Source organism: Sinohyriopsis cumingii, chromosome 12 (assembly GCF_028554795.1).
Source record: "Sinohyriopsis cumingii isolate HCF-2022 chromosome 12, ASM2855479v2, whole genome shotgun sequence".
Lineage (NCBI taxonomy): Eukaryota > Metazoa > Mollusca > Bivalvia > Unionida > Unionidae > Sinohyriopsis > Sinohyriopsis cumingii.
Window position 1 is genome coordinate 920,648 of NC_142972.1, and position 17,655 is coordinate 938,302.

A 17,655-nucleotide genomic window follows, 5' to 3' on the forward strand; every position below is an offset into this window, starting at 1 on the left:
TGTCTGTCTTACTTTGTTATTAGCACATAATCTCCACTCCTGATCATAATCAATTTGGCATGAATAGAAAGTCAGACGTGTCTGTCTTGCTTTGTTATTAGCACATGATCTCCACTCCTGATCATAAATGATTTGGCATGAATAGAAAGTCAGAAGTGTCTGTCTTGCTTTGTTATTAGCACATGATCTCCACTCCTTATCATAATCGATTTGGCATGAACAGAAAGTCAGAAGTGTCTGTCTTACTTTGTTATTAGCACATAATCTCCACTCCTGATCATAATCAATTTGGCATGAATAGAAAGTCAGACGTGTCTGTCCTGCTTTGTTATTAGCATTAGCACATAATCTCCACTCCTGATCATGGTCGATTTGTCATGAAGAGAAACAGACTGAACATTTTCTCTTTTTGATATAGAACTATTTGCATACCAAAAAAGCACTTTCTTTTAGGATTACACCAATTAGTATAAAATAAAAGGATTTAATATTAATATGAATGAATTTTCTCCAATGGGAGAGCATATGTATCATACAAGGTTTTGTTAAATGAACTTTCTCAAACTTCTGGAACTCTAGGCAGTGTGCTTCCTCCACAAATATACAGTGAAAAATCACCAGTTACCAGCTTCTACTGAAACCACAGGTGAAGTGGACAAAACTTGGGTGGTTTCTATAAAGAGAGTTAAATGACACACAAACATTTTGGATAATATGAAAGTAAAAATTCGGCCTTACTTAAAAATCTTAAGAAATCTGAATCCAACCTGAGAGCAGAGGGTAAACAGGTCCTTCATCCTCTCTGCGTGCTTGTCACATTGGAGAGCAAGATTCCATGCTGAAATAGGTACAATGGCCAAAATCATTTGACCTAGCTTATGATCTAACTGAATTGGGAACAACTACCTTATAATCTGAGGGGAGGAGGGAAGAATATTTTATCTGTTATCGTCTGAATGTTACATTTAATAATGCATCAAGCATTATGATTCCATAGTTTAGCAAGGATACTTTAATAATAATAATAATAATAATACAAATTTATTTAGAGAAAGTAACTCAGTTACAGGAGCTAATCTGCCTTCTGCTACTAGGTAAAATATATACAGTACATACAGCACAATGTGATAAATTTAGTGTAACACTAAAGACTAGAGTTACTCTGAAAATCAAGCCAAATATCAGGCCCTTAACACAAGCATCAGTAAGCACATACACATATATAAAATATCTTACTGTATTGAAAATGAATTTGTGAATAAAATGTAAAAGCAGAAAACAGCTGGATGTTTATTTAAAACAAGGAACTGTTTGTCTGTCTTAAGATTTCATCCAAATGAGATACTGAAAAGAAAACATTCTAAAAGACTGTCTTACACTCCATACCAATAACATGCTCTAATTATTTTAACTGTATAAAAGTTTTAATTCCTTATGACTATCAATTATTATTAGTCAAACCATGTTAAGTGACCACTAACATATATTATAACCACATATTCATAGTGACCACTCTCTGCATTCAGTGACCCTGTTTAAGATGCATAACAACTGCTATATTTGAGTACCATGGAGGGGACTAAAGCACATATAGCAACCATTGGTAATTGTTTGATTTCTTTCATAAGAAATGTAAACAAAAATGAAATCTGAATTTATTTTTAGTCTGACAGCCTGTTTATTACCTCATAAAAAATTCCAGAAATATGATTGGGGAATTATCATGATATAAATTCCTGTATTTTTGTTAAAAACTATTCTGACAGGTGTAAGAGCTCCAACAGGGTCATGTGATTTTACAAGCAGTGTATAACAAACCACATCATGATTTGCATTACACAAATGGAGCAAACGAAATGGTGGAAAACCTCTGCTTCAAAAGGTAATAAGCAAATATATGATTTATAATTCAAAGTATGAGAAGATTTTATCGTATATTAAAGTGGATTACTGTGTGGTTTATTGTACATTATAGTGGATTACTGTGTGGTTTATTATCAGTGGAAATTATCCCTTGAAAGATTTAGCTATATTTTAGTTAAAGCTGATATGTCAGTTATTAGGCTGGACGTTTTTAGTGCATGGGAGCTAACCAGTACAACTATTGCAGTTTGTAACAACTGTCTGCCTAGTCTACAATGCGAACTATGAGATTTGCAATGCACACTACTGCTGGCATTTTGGCCAAACGTTTCAGCATGTGCCTTGAAAAACCAACAAATTTAAAGATAAAAAATAAGATGGCCTGGATACTGCAGCAATTTCTGGCATAGAAAGCCAGTCAGCTGACTTTGAAAACTTTGACATTACTTTGTTAAGTACTATGTCACTTTTACCCTTGATGCTCATGAACCTAATGGTGAAATGTACAAAGCAACCTCCCTTGTAAATTTTCGATAGGCTTTGAACAAGAATGTATCTTCACCATCATAAATAAGGACAGTGATGTGATCAATAACTGAATTTCCTGGCAAATGTGAGTTTCAAAACTGCAATGCAGCATTAAAGGCATTGGGCAAAGATGGCATGAAACATTATTCTCTGACTGAACCAGTGGACTTACCAAAGATGTATTAGTATCCAACGGAACCCAAACAAACCCCATAATTTATCAAAAGATGGATATACCATGTTACACTTCTTTTGATGTGGCATGAAAACATGGTGGAAATGACTGCTTTGACAATTAATAGAGAGACAAATCCCATTCTGTGAAATGTAAAGAAAGGTAATGATAAACTACAAAATACAGAAGAGAAAATGAAAATGAAACTTGTTATCATTATTACAGATAATTACAGAGCAAACTGACCCACCTATGTGTCCAGTGTGTATAGAGTACATAATAAAATTAAATTCTGAAAAGAAATGGCTGTCACCTGAGGAAACACCTCCTGGACATTCACAAGGATGATTCCACTTGGTATTCCAAACATCAAGCTGGCAAAGAGAAACTCAGTGCAAGTATGACTTGTTGTAGCACAGCTTGCTCATTCAGTAGGAAATACAAAAATCATTCCATCAGCGTGACTGCAATGGTTACCATCTCCATCCAAAAAGAAGTAAATTTCTTTGGCAATCTACCAGAGAGAATCCATCACTGAGAAATTAAACTTGGGCAAGACAGTAAGTATGCTCAGCCAGGTCTTATTTATGTGTGTGGAAAAGAGTTTTTGGACTAGATAAATTCAACCACACAAGAAATACAAAGTTATATGTTGCTTTAAAAAAAAACTGAGATTAATTTGCTTTAGTTGGCTGTCAAATAAAGTCAAAACTGTGTATTAATAACATTTTTGGTGATTAGCTGAAAATGGTCCTTACAGACAGATACTGGAAGTCTGTATGTTTCGGTGCATAGCATGCAGGTAGTTAAAATCAGAAAGAAATATTATTAATTTCTTGTTAGTTTACCAGAGTGTAGAACATTTTTATAAACATCTTGAACCACATAAAGCTGGGTAGATCAACATTTATTTAATGTATTACCTCATTAACTTTACATAAACTTATTGGATGACATTATAACACAAAAAAGATGATTCCAGTATCCACTATAGCTTAAGAATACCAGACTTAACCTTAATATTAAATGTAATGATTAAAAGTTCATAAATTTCTTCAGAGTACACCACTCCCTTGATAACCTGTGCCCGGATAACTCAAGATCCCGCTTATAACACAGTGTCCAGCGCGGCTCCCAATTTTTTCCAAAGAAAATATATTTTAAATATCTTTAAAATATGCTGAACATGAAAAAATTACGATAAGAAATGGTAAAATAAACCTTGATGCATCGCTCATTTTATCATCAAAAATGGTGATCAATGCCTGTAAAGATAGAATCCATAGTGTGAAATTTGCAAGTTCTAAATAAGATATCATATATTATGTAAGTTTTTTTTGTGATAAATAGTTGTCAATACACTGTAAAAAAAAACAGTCTGGTGAAATATCAATCAATTAAAACTTCTGGTAAATGCTAACAGGTGGCAACAGAGAATGAAATAAACACCAATTAAATGACTTGCTATGTGAAAGTCACGTCCTAATCCTTTAATTCTGTTTCAGTGAAAATATTATAATCGCAACATATTCTGTTCTATGAAAACATGAAAAGAGTAAATCAACCATCACATTGAAACCTGTGAGTACTTCTGTGAGAACCTAACTACATGCCGGCTTTGTTTTGATCAACAACTTGGAAAAGTGTTTGTTGCATTAAAAAATCAATTAAAAGAGACCTGTGTTGTTTTATCACTTTGAATATGTTTTTTTTTTATCAAATCAAGCAAGGGAGGTACAAGGAAAAAATTCAAAGGCATGCAAATCTGAGCATAACTTCTTGTGGTCACTACCGTTATCAAAATTCATTTAACCAATCGAAAATGGTTTCATATTTTTATGTACTTAGTACTTAGCATCATTAAAGTATATATTACCAATCAGTAATGTGTCTTATCATTTGTAAATGTGACCACGTAGAGTAAAGGAATCAAGTGAAAAGTGTACTCAGTGACTGAAAAGCTGTGCATCATAGATAGGGTTCATAATGGTGAAGCGAGAGCCAAAGTTGGCAATGAACTAAAAATTGCTGAGTCGACACTTCGAGGTTGGCTTAATGATGAGCAGAAACTTTGGGATTACTTATTATGATGTTGATTCAGATGATGGGATCAAGCGAAAATGAGCACGGACTGCACAAGATACCAAATTAGATGATGCTGTGTACATATGGTTCACACAGCAACATGAACGCGTTTCCATCTCTGGAACAATTCTCAAGGCCCAAGCAGAGAAAATGGCAAAAATTATGGACAACGAATCTCATTTTAGGGCAAGCCAAGGATGGCTTTGGAGATTCCAGCACCGACATGGAATAAAACAAAATTCGTTGTCGGGAGAGATATGCTGAGCGAATCAGGAAGCCACATTTAATTTTCCAAACCAGCTCAGAGAGATAATCATCTGTGAACAATACACAGAGGATCAAATTTTTGCATATTGCCATACGATGGCTGGTGACCCAAAATGTTGACTATGTAAAGATCATACAGTTAAGAAATCTGCGAGCTTTTGCTCAGCGGCAGAGAAATCAAGGAGCAACACAAAAGAAATTCCCTGATTTTTTTCTAAATGTAAAGTTATATTTGTCAAGTGTGTCACAAATGGCAAGTATTATCGTGTTTAAATTTATGTTGTTTTAAATTTGTAGACCCATTAAATTCATGTTGGTAATGATTAACCCTTGTGATTTTTTTTTTCATTATACTTCTACCAAAATCAAATCTATCGTTCGTTCGATTGACAATATTTATCGAAAAGAGTGTCGACCTTTTGTATTAAAAATAAAACTGCCTAAGCTGGATCAAACAATAAAACTAGAATGTATCCAATTCAACACACAAGTTAGTGACATAGTACACAATGTGTGAAGTGGTACACGTGTTAAGACAACGGAAACCATGTGGAATAATGTTTTTGATGATCTCCTTAATATACTGCAGTTTATCCAAAATTAATGTTTGTCTATGAGGAAAAAATAATAAAAGTACACCGTTATGAAGAGATATTTATTCACAGTTAATCTCAGCCCGATTATAAATTGAGTATTCAACACTATAACCTGCCACCCCCCACCCACCCTTTATGCCATTACATTGATCCCTTTATTAGTTTTGGATTTATCTTTGTCCGTCGATAACTCGCGCCTCACTTATAGTATGGTCAATATTTTTGGACCCCGATGTGCGCGAGTTATTGAGGGAGAGGTGTATAAAAACACCAACTTCAGTGTTTCCCAATGCAAGGAAATTGGCCAAAGTTTCCCCCAGTTATGAATCAGGCAGACCAATATCTTACCAACTCTGCCCAAACGTCTTGAAAAGCATGTTCATGGAAGTCTTATAATGTACATGTAAACCTATGACTATAATTCAGGAAAATGAATACATGAAATGATGGACAGGTAGTGTCAAACAGGCCAACCTATCACTTCAAAATGGACAGAATACTAATGTTCAATTTTTTTATGACAGAAGCAGAATAACAAGAACTGACCTATTTTCATGAACCACTCGGCCTCTTTCTGAATTTGTGGAAGCCTGTCTGTACTTTGGTCTTGCAGCTGGAGAAGTTTGTTATAGGCTGAAAAGTTAATTAAATGAAAACAATTATTTATATAAGAACACCTTCTGAATCTAGTCAATTCTCATTTTCATGACTATTGTATATATTTGGTTATAAGTCAAACTGCAAGCTGCACAGACCTAGATCTTCTATAGCATAATCCACTGACAGATCTGGGTCTATGCAGATTTTGTGAGTAATCAGTAGAACAGACAACTTAGATTTAAAGACTCAAGTTTTGTTCATCACAACTGATCAAACATTTATTTAATCAGCTGGAAATATGTCCAAATGTGTTAATGGATTATGTCATTTTTGCATAATTGATACTGGTTAATTTTAACGTATCATGTAAAGTAAAATAGCTTACCTGCGCATTTGTCATCTACCAAATTGCAGTTGCTTGGGTTGCACTAAATGATAAAAGGCTATATTAACTCATTAATCCCTGGAGGTTTTTGTCGTTTTTGCCTGAAATGCAAGCAGGAAACACATTTTGGGAGACATTTCTGAATACATCCGAATACATCAACTTCCAAGCGATTTCCCATTAACCTAATGCCTAGATGTGCTAGAAACATTGTTTTTCATTGGCTATTTCACTCGTGCTCAAGCAGAAGGGTTAAAGTTGGAGTTCTTTTTTTTCTTTTTCTTAACTGACCTATCATTTTTGTATCGAGACCACACTTTATTCCAAATGTCTATATTATCCTACTTTTGCAAAGGTTCACCTGTCTGGGTGCAGTTCAGACTGGTCTGCCTTAGATCTGAGGCCCAAAAGTCTAAAATCTGGACACAAAATTGGATTCCGACCATGGGTGACTTTTGGATGGAAAAAAAAAATCGGGTAAATTTTTTTAGGTTTTTCTCTCTGTATTTTGTAGTGCAGCTAGAACGTCCAGATTATGTGGTATCACTGTAGAGCTAAATCTGTCTACCTTTTGATAATACACCCACTTTTGTGTATCATACATGACCTTGATGCTACAGAGCGTGGCAGTATTCTATTACCTCCTGCTGCATAAACGTGGCACCAGGGGTTAATGAGTTAACTGGATGCAGTTTTTTAGAGTTTACTTTACCTGGGAGATTTTACAAAAAGTCAAACAATTCAGAAAAGAAAAAGTTAACCAGTTTATATTCAGTTGAAAAAAATTAAATCTATGTTCATGACCAACCAATTGATAATTTTGATTAATTGTTATGCCACTAACATAGACCAAGACATTCTGACATGCAATCTGTTATTATTCAAGTCTGTGTTGTTCTCAGTGTCTGTTCTATTCTTATCCATAATCTATTGGCATATCAAAGTCTGTTCCGTTCTTAGCATAATCTGCTGTCATATCAGAGTCTGTGCTGTTCTTATCCATAATGTATTGGAATAACAGCGTCTGCACTGTTCTTATCCATAATCTATTGGAATATCATTGTCTGTGCTGGTCTTATCCATAATCTATTGGAATATCAGTCTGCACTCTTCTTATCCATAATCTATTGGAATATCATTGTCTGTGCTGTTCCTATCCATAATCTATTGGAATATCATTGTCTGTGCTGTTCCTATCCATAATCTATTGGAATATCAGTCTGCACTGTTCTTATCCATAGCCTATTGGAATATCATTGTCTGTGCTATTCCTATCCAAAAATCTATTGGAATATCAGTGTCTGTGCTGGTCTTATCCATAATCTATTGGAATATCAGTCTGCACTCTTCTTAGCCACAATCTTTTGGAATATCATTGTCTGTGCTGTTCCTATCCAAAATCTATTGGAATATCAGTGTCTTGCTGTTCTTATCCAACATCTATTGGATTAACAGTGTCTGCACTTTTCTTATCCATAGCTTATTGCAGTATCAGTGTCTGTGCTGGTCTTATCCATAATCTACTGAAATATCAGTGTCTGCACTGTTCTTATCCATAATCTATTGGAATATCAGTGTCTGTGCTGGTCCTATCCATAGCCTATTGGAATATCAGTGTCTGTGCTGGTCTTATCCATAATCTATTGGAATATCAGTGTCTGAGCTGGTCTTATCCATAATCTATTGAAATATCAGTGTCTGTGCTGTTCTTATCCATAAGCTATTGGAATATCAGTGTCTTGCTGTTCTTATCCATAATCTACTGGAATAATTGTGTCTGCACTTTTCTTATCCATAGCCTATTGGAATATCAGTGTTTGTGCTGGTCTTATCCATAATCTATTGGAATATCAGTCTGCACTCTTCTTATCCATAATCTATTTGGAATATCATTGTCTGTGCTGTTCCTATCCATAATCTATTGGAATATCATTGTCTGTGCTGTTCCTATCCATAATCTATTGGAATATCAGTCTGCACTGTTCTTATCCATAGCCTATTGGAATATCATTGTCTGTGCTATTTCTATCCAAAAATCTAATGGAATATCAGTGTCTGTGCTGGTCTTATCCATAATCTATTGGAATATCAGTCTGCACTCTTCTTAGCCACAATCTATTGGAATATCATTGTCTGTGCTGTTCCTATCCAAAATCTATTGGAATATCAGTGTCTTGCTGTTCTTATCCAACATCTATTGGATTAACAGTGTCTGCACTTTTCTGATCCATAGCTTATTGCAATATCAGTGTCTGTGCTGGTCTTATCCATAATCTATTGAAATATCAGTGTCTGCACTGTTCTTATCCATAATCTATTGGAATATAAGTGTCTGTGCTGTTCTTATCCATAAGCTATTGGAATATCAGTGTCTGTGCTGGTCCTATCCATAGCCTATTGGAATATCAGTGTCTGTGCTGGTCTTATCCATAATCTATTGGAATATCAGTGTCTACTGTGCTGGTCTTATCCATAATCTATTGAAATATCAGTGTCTGTGCTGGTCTTATCCATAATCTATTGAAATATCAGTGTCTTGCTGTTCTTATCCACAATCTACTGGAATAATTGTGTCTGCACTTTTCTTATCCATAATCTATTACAATATCAGTGTCTGTGCTGGTCTTATCCATAATCTATTGAAATATCAGTGTCTTGCTGTTCTTATCCATAATCTATTGGAATAATTGTGTTTGTACTGTTCTTATCCATGGCCTATTGGAATATCAGTGTCTGTGCTGTTCTCAGCATAATATGTAGTCATATAGCTTGTTTTGTTGTCTGTATAATCTATTCAAATATCAATCTGTGCTGTTCTCAGCATAACTTGTCGATATCTCAAAGTCTGTATTGTTCATATCACAATCTGTTGGGATATTGGTCTAAGTTATTATCAGAGTCTAAGCTACTCACAGCATAATTTGTTCACATATCAGTCTGTATTGTTCCAAGTTGGTTTAACTTTATATAAGTGTAAATGTGATCTCTATCTACCCAGGCAGCTTATGTACAGAGAAAGGTGTGATTTGGTATGATCTGTGTTTTACTTTCTAATTTGCCTTTGTCCATACTCATGGTGCCAACATAAATTTTTGTATCTCCAGGCTCTGGTTTGACTTTTCATCACACAGTATTGAAAACCTAACCATGATAGCAATTTTGGATTCTTTCTCTGTTATAGATTTGATTCTGTGCTGGAATTCATCGTTGATTTGTTCAATCTGATAACTGCCCATAGGTATACTCACAACTTGCCAATCCAGTGGTTCCATCGGGTATATTTTTATACACAAATACCAGTGCACTATTTGCTTGCAACCCACAGATTGACTTTGATCTAATATTTGGCCAACTGTGATACACTCGTAATTGTGCTAGTGCTATTTCCTTCACTGGAATTGCAGTTGGAAAGCTAACGTTGAACTCAGGATTGGTTGAGCTTGCTGATATCATTGTGGTTTTTGGAGGGGTCATATTAGCAACAATCTGTTGTAGTAATTCTTGTGACATTGTCATTTTTTAAAATGGAGGTCTAATATTGTTTTTTGTAGTTGATAACTATGTCATTGCTTCATAATAAATCTTAATCATTTTGGTAAATTTCTGATCTGATATTATTCCATCGTTGAGACTTGATGATATCAATAAAGATAATTTGGCTTATGCATGTGTTGCCGTGTACAACTTTGTTGTATATTTGTGTAATTTATCAACCACGCATGTGGATATTTTAAAAAAAATGATATTAAGAATACCAGCAACACTGGTTACAACTGAAACACCAATTTCTATCACTGATGATATCATGTATGTGGCTGATAATGCACTGATGTTACTGTTCCAGTGATGACCATGGACACAGAGTATACAATTATATCAGTGACAATGACACGTCTGCAGCATATATTTTTGTTTTACTGTATACTAATCGATGATATTTTTTAGTTGGGTATGCCATGAACATATTTGATCATGTCTGTAATGTTGCGCTACAACATCACAATGAACATCAATCGATTGATTCATTATGTATATTACTAAATTTTAAGTAGGTGGTAGCTTAGCAACAAATTGAAGATACCAATAATACAGCTGCCTTTTTCTTCAGGTTCCACCACAAATATTTCCTCATAGTTTTTCTACAATATCATTAACATAGATCTAGAAGATCCACCTAAAAGAGTCAGGACTGGATAATGTCATGAAATTGTTGTAGATATTGTAAATGTTGTAATGCCAAGTACTGAGAACCTGTATGTGCCGGTAAACTCAGCGCAATGTTTGATGGATTTATTGAGTGGTGTCCATAATGCTGATCCAGACATTACTGCATTTACTACACCATCGGTAATATTTTTATGTCAGAGAGCTTAATGTCGATGACTGCTGGACTTCCAAAATATTCATTAATGGCTCTATTTGTGTTTCTATGAAAATTTACAAACGCGGTTACATGATTTGAATTTTCAGATCTAAATGTGGTCATTCCGTCATTGATTGTCATTAACGAGGTCAACATTGGAATATTGCTATTTTTGACATATTTCTTTGCTGCAGCGTCATCATTTGATTCTGGTTCTCCAAGACAAGTAATCTGATTGTTATTCATATTCAATCACTGTATCACTGGTGGATAGTAAACGATTATTGATCTCAGTTCTGATTGTGGTGTTATTGCTGTCTATGTATTTCTTTGTTGCCACATTATCGTCTGATTTTGGTTCTTTCACATTGGTAATTTTATTTTTGCTCATGTTGAGATTGCCATACATAATATCTCCAATTCTTCTGATATGTCCAGTAATCTCTCCCATGAGTGCTAGAACTGATTCCTCCAAGTTTTTAACTTTACCGTTTTTAGCAAACACCACTAAGTTACCTTCGGTCGCACCCAGAACCCGCAGAATAATATCTGTTAACAGGATATTGCTCATCTTTAACCATCCTTGCTGATCCTGACAAACAACAACTTCATTTTGGTCCACATTTGTGAGACTCAAAAGATCAGCGAGCTCATCCTTGACTTCATGGGTTGCATAGTTAGATAAGTCACCTTTGGGTTTGTCTAAAGCAGATCTTCTGTAAATATCTACCATTGTATATTCACTAACACCTGTTTAAAATATTGGATGACGATGTATACTCATGCACGACTTTATGAGGCTGTGTCAGGGACCTTGACACAGCATCAAGCACAGTGAGTACTTCATGGACACATATTGGTGGATTGGTTATTGTCTGTGTTGGTAATGTTGAATACCAGATTGGTATGTCACCAGCTGAGCCACTATATGGTAGCGCCAGCCCACACAAATCAAAATAAACAAATCCATGTAGATCAATCGCATATACAACCCAATGAGTGTATGGACCAGAACTTCCATTGAGATTAATGATAAAAGTTTCAGCACAGTTTGGTTGTTTTGGTAATTGATCACATATAAAAACACCTCTGAAGCTTTTGATGTTTAATTTGTTAGCAGCATCAAGTAAATGAAAATTGGACATGGGAAGTATCAGCGATGTGTCTCTGGCAGTCTTAGACATGAGCCATGAGTGGCTTGACTGTACCACAAATGAGGAGTTCCTGGCAGTCCTAGACCTTTCCGCATGGAGTGATCTTGTTTTTGGAAGTCTTTTAGTTCATGACCTGTTGCTTTTTTTAATGTCATCCCAGCAGCAGTTACAACAGCACCAAGTGCAGCTGCTTTTGCAACAGCTGGAGCTGCAGCGGCTATCAACACTGATATAGCTGCAAGAAGTGGAAATATACCACCCATCTCGACTGCCTCTTTAATAACACCCGCAGAAAGATTAAGTCTAACACTGGTCTTTGATCATTTGGAGTCACTGAAGTGCCTGAGTTGACGTCATGTCAGTGATAGTTTATTTGGGCCATCTGCAATCTGTTCTGATTTCAGCAATATTTTAATTCCACAATTCCTTTTTGATACTGATTGTAGCTATTTCATCTGACCAGGATTCAGAGTAACACTAACATGATGATATGACATTTATAATATCATGAGCAATTTAATTACGTTTTCCACTGGGGCATAATTACTCTCATTCATCCACCAACACCTTCAAGTAGCACTGTTTTGTCTGAGAGTATAACAGTGACTACTCTATAACCACCAGGAATAGCTGGTGGACCAGGTATGGCAGCAGGTACTCATGCTATTATGAGCTCGGAAATGTATGTCAACGACTGATTGTCTGAACAAATCCAAGTGTTCCAGTGAGAAATAATAGATTGGATATAATGTTGTGAAATCCCACTGAGATATCTGCAAACCAGAATCCACATTCTGATCATGTCCTATAAATGTCATCAACTTATGATAAGCACATGCAATATGATTGTGTTCAAAATTCATTGATATATCTTCAGAACGTTCTTGATGTCCATTTATTCTCAAAGAAACTTCGCTAACCACAAGCATGTCAAACACCACTGGATTTCATTTCTGTGAATCTACTCTGGCATTTTCCTGAAACGCAATGAATATACGTCGTGGTGCTGACACTCCCCACTGTGATGCTATCTGCCACATGAATAACCCAGCAACATTACTCTGAATACTGTCTGTTGTCACTATTAACCATGACAATGTTGATTTACCACCTTAATCTATAAAAGAATGAAACTTTTTCTTTGGCCAGTGGTAGAGTCATTACTGGCATCCACAATGAAAGTTTTGTTAGTATTACCTTACCTGCATCAATGACAGTGGCTTTTCTAACAAGTACCACAGTGTTTTTAGCACCAAATATAACCTTTCTAACATTTCTACCGAATCCAAATATATGTGACAGTGGAATCCCACATGAAAATTCTTCATTGCTGTTCAACATTGCTCAAAAAGAGTGAATCCCAAGTTGAAGTTTTCATTCACTGATGCAACTTCAATTCCAGCTGCATTCAATGTTACGTTTCTATTTTCTGGATGGTCAGTTGCAAACATCATTGACGGACCAGCTGACCTTGAGTAATCATCGCTGTATCTTGCAAGGCCAAGTATCGTCGTAGCAACATCAACATGTCCGAAAACCAACTCGATCACCAATTCTGTATGTTGTATTATCTGCTATCAAAAATCTACTTTTGATCTCAGTGAATGCCTCAACAGAAATATCTACTTGTATCCTGAACTTGCAATTAGATTCTTCCATGCGAGTTGGTTACATGTGCATCATAAGAATAATATTGATAAGCATGCACAGATTCATCCTTGAGAACTGGTGCATTCATTTCAAATGCTGGATCAGATTCACATTTGAACATTATTTATATTTGTTATCGTCTAACACGAAGACCACTTCCTGCTATCACACTAGCAGTTGTATTTTTTCTTTTTCTGACAGGGGTACACCAGCCAACTCTGCTGATTTTTGATCTGCAGCTTGATTTATTATTTTACTAACATTTGCAGGCATAACTTCAGTGCTGGGTAATTTTACTGGCTGCAGTTTTAATCGTCCTAATTTATCCTTGATTGCCAAGAATGTTTTACTGGCAACATCACCAAAAGCACCAATACCTTTATCATGAACAATGTCAATAGCATTCATTCCCTGTTGCTTTGCAATTGGCATTGCTTTTGAGGCTATCCTTCTGAACAGACCCTGAACAAGATTACCAAGCCCATTCTCGTAGATTGCTTTGTATTTTGGTAATTGCGAATTTATCACCCTGACCATTACAGGTCCATGCTGAACATTATGTTTGATCATCTTATTTTCTTGTCACTGATCTAATTGCACACACAAAATCACTGCGGTAATCATCACCGATTTCATCGATGAGGGACCGATAAACATTAATATCCATGATACTGCCTGTCAATAATTTCTGAAAAATAGCAGCTGCTTCATTAATGATCTCTGGGAATTATTGCCGGCTCGTCTTCCACCGATTGAAATTTCTAGTTGTTCAATGTCAAAGTGACTCCTGACACTCTTCTAATTTTTGTTTGACAGAATCACAGACTGGAAGATATTTTTTAATTGCCCCTAGTCGCTGTGCGAGATTCCATGTTTAGTGTTATTATTTGATATTAATGATTTAATTAAGCCACCTTTTTTATACACTCTTGACTTAGTCATGGGAGGGGGGACTCCCAGCTGAATATATGTGATACACAAAAAAAATAACCTGGTTAAAGGTTTCAGTGACGCCTGTATTTTTTCAACTATCGTAGGAAGGCTTCATGGAGCAAATAAATTTGGTATGTTGATCTTCACTACTTTAGCGTTATTGATGCTTGAATTTTTTCACCCGTCATAGAAAGCTTTATTTTGGTCTAAATTCTGGTCTGTTCACACTCTCTGCTGCTGGTCACAACCAAACAATTATTTTATGAGCTAGAGAACCAGCCTGTGTATGGTGGTATATTAAATACTGTATTTCAAAGAATGATGGTTGCTGAATGGCTGAAAATGATTACTGGAAAAAACTTAATGCAATTTTTTGAAAAAGTCTATGCATGAATTAAGTACCGTATTTACCGCATATGTTGGGACACAATAAAATAATTATTTTTTTTCCTGTCCCAGAACTTATGGTGAAACATTTTTTCACTTTGGTTCATATGTCCCAAGATTTAAGAAATGAAACAAATTTGTATTGCATTTGTGCTCCCCCCTTCCACTGCATGTCGCAAAAAATTTATAAATAAAACGCTTAATTGATAATAAAAGGAAAGAAACTAACCTTGTGTTGTTATCATTTATTCCTTTTTTCAACATGAGCATTAAAGAATAAAATATTTCCACAAAATCCATATAAGCAGTGTAGGCTTCCATACTGTAGCATGTATCAATTATGTCCGATACCACACACCATGTTGTTCATTGACAAGAACACTGAGAAACAATTGTGTGTGGTTGTGCTTAAAGGTTTGAACATGTTATCCGACTGAAAACTGGAGCCAACAAAATCGCATACAAGAGGGAAATAGTCAACTGATATCTTGAAGACGCCATTCACACATGACACGGTGTTGGGTGCAAAATAATCAAGATTTAATTATATCCAGGTCTACTGTATGACAGTATCTTGCAAAAAAAAATCATCATTTGAAAACACATTCACTTGAGTGCAAGTGACAGTCTTTTCACCAGCTAGGGTTACATAATTATCCTTACTATAACAAGCACATAGAAGCTGTGGTGGTGAATAAACACGACTGGCAGCAAGCAGCTAACTCCTTCTTTGAACCCGCCGACAGGACATCAAAAACAAAAAGTTATTTTTATTACAAAGCAGGCAATCTCAGAAGCCGACTTTGGTTATTTTTTTATTTTACTGCAAAGCAAGCCAACATCGGAAGTTGACTATGGATTGTGTGAAGTGAGTCGATTTTTTATTTTTTTTTGAATATACAAAGACGGCTGAGATATGGAAGCATACTTGGGTTCCTTTTCAACTGTATTCACGGGAATTTTGAAAATAAATTGAAACAAAGGAACAAATTTTAAAGTGACACAATATAGTGCTTTGTGCACAGATGTCGATGACCCAGCATCACCCAGAATATTTGGAGAAAATAAAAACATGTGATGAATTCGCGAAGGCCAGAAGAGAAGCAAACGATTTCGCAAACGAGAGGGAAATAATCAACCGATATATTGAAGACAACTGCCGTTCACGCATGGTACGGTGTTAGGTACAAAATAGCCAAGATTAATTTATATCCAGGTATACTGTATGCCAGTATCTCGCAAATAAAAATCATTATTTGAAAACACATTCACTTCACTGCAAGTGACAACCTTTTCGCCAGCGCGGGTTGCATAAGTATCATTATTATTTACCCGCAGACATCAGTGCACCTTTGTATTCATTATTACTATAGATGCCAAGCACATACAAGCCCTGGTGGTAAATAAACACAACTGGCAGCCAGCAGTAAACTTCTTCTTTGAACTTACTGACAGGACATCAAAGACAAGGGTTATTTTTATTACAAAGCAAGCCGATGTTGGAAGCCGACTTTTGACTTGGAAGCCGAATTTTTTAAAATGATATTAATACAAAGGTTATTTTATTGCAAAGCAAGCTGACCTCAGATGCCGACTACTAGATTCTTTTAAGTGTGCAGATTTTTTTTTTTAGCTTTGAATATACAAAGACGGCCGAGATATGGAAGCTAAGTTTGGTTCCTTTTCAACAGTATTCACGAAAAGTTTGACAATAAAGTGAAACAATGGAACAGTTTTTAAAGTTAAACAATACAGTGCTTCGTGCGTGAACATCAATGACCCAGCATCATCCAGAAGATTTGGAGAAAATAAAATCACGTGATGAATTCGTGAAGGCCAGAAGAGAAACATATCATTTCGCCGACAATATGATCATTAACATGGATGAAACTATAGTGTACTTTGATCGCATTCCTGGATGGACTGACGATAAGATGGGCGTCAAAAGTGTAAGAATTAGCAAGACAAGTGCAGATTTGAACAAAATCTTCCTTTTGTTCTTGCAGTTTCCACTTCAGGTGGTGTGTTACCTCTAACAATTTTTCACGGTATGAGAAAGTTAAAAAAAGTATTCGTGTACCAAAATAATAGATCGCATGTGTGCAGGAGAAGGATTGTGTTGATGAGATGCTGCTGCAGTGGATTAAAGAGTTTTATCTCAAGTACAGTTTTATATTTTAAAAATAACATTTCAGTTGGAGTGCAATTTCCGACATGTAATTTTCGAATGATTTAAAAGGTGTCTCACAAGTTTCGACTCGAAATAAACGATGTGTCCCAGAACATACATTACACAAAAAAATTACTTTTAAAATTAATTTATGGTGTCCCAACAAATACGGTGTCCCAACATATATGGTAAATACAGCAGTATATGCAAAAATAGGCTTGAACCTTAAAGCTTTTAACTGTATTTTTCAGAATTATAATAACAACTAAAGTTAATACCAATGCATGTGGAAGTAACTGTCAATGGGAAACAATTTGATTTACTATGACCTATGTAAATGAACAAACATACAGCTATTTATGCACATTATAGGTAAATTCAAACTGCTGCCCAGTCCAAATCATGTGAATTCCTGCACAGCAAAAAAACAAAAAATGACCTTCCAATCACGTGCCTGGCATTTTGTAAAACAAGACCCAGATCTATTATTAATATATCA

The 17,655-nt window shown here is 35.5% G+C and overlaps 1 protein-coding gene across 1 annotated transcript in view; it reads right to left on the reverse strand.

Moving 5' to 3' along the window:
* The window catches only part of LOC149785903 (testis-expressed protein 11-like), a 138,938-nt gene that overhangs the window by 33,888 nt on the left and 87,395 nt on the right, over positions 1-17,655 (reverse strand). The window contains exons 20-21 of the mRNA XM_089976115.1: positions 6,061-6,147; positions 768-838 (exon numbers count right to left, since the gene is read on the reverse strand). Of these exons, the coding sequence (XP_089832241.1) occupies positions 768-838; positions 6,061-6,147 (158 nt within the window). The remainder of the gene's footprint in view (positions 1-767; positions 839-6,060; positions 6,148-17,655) is intronic.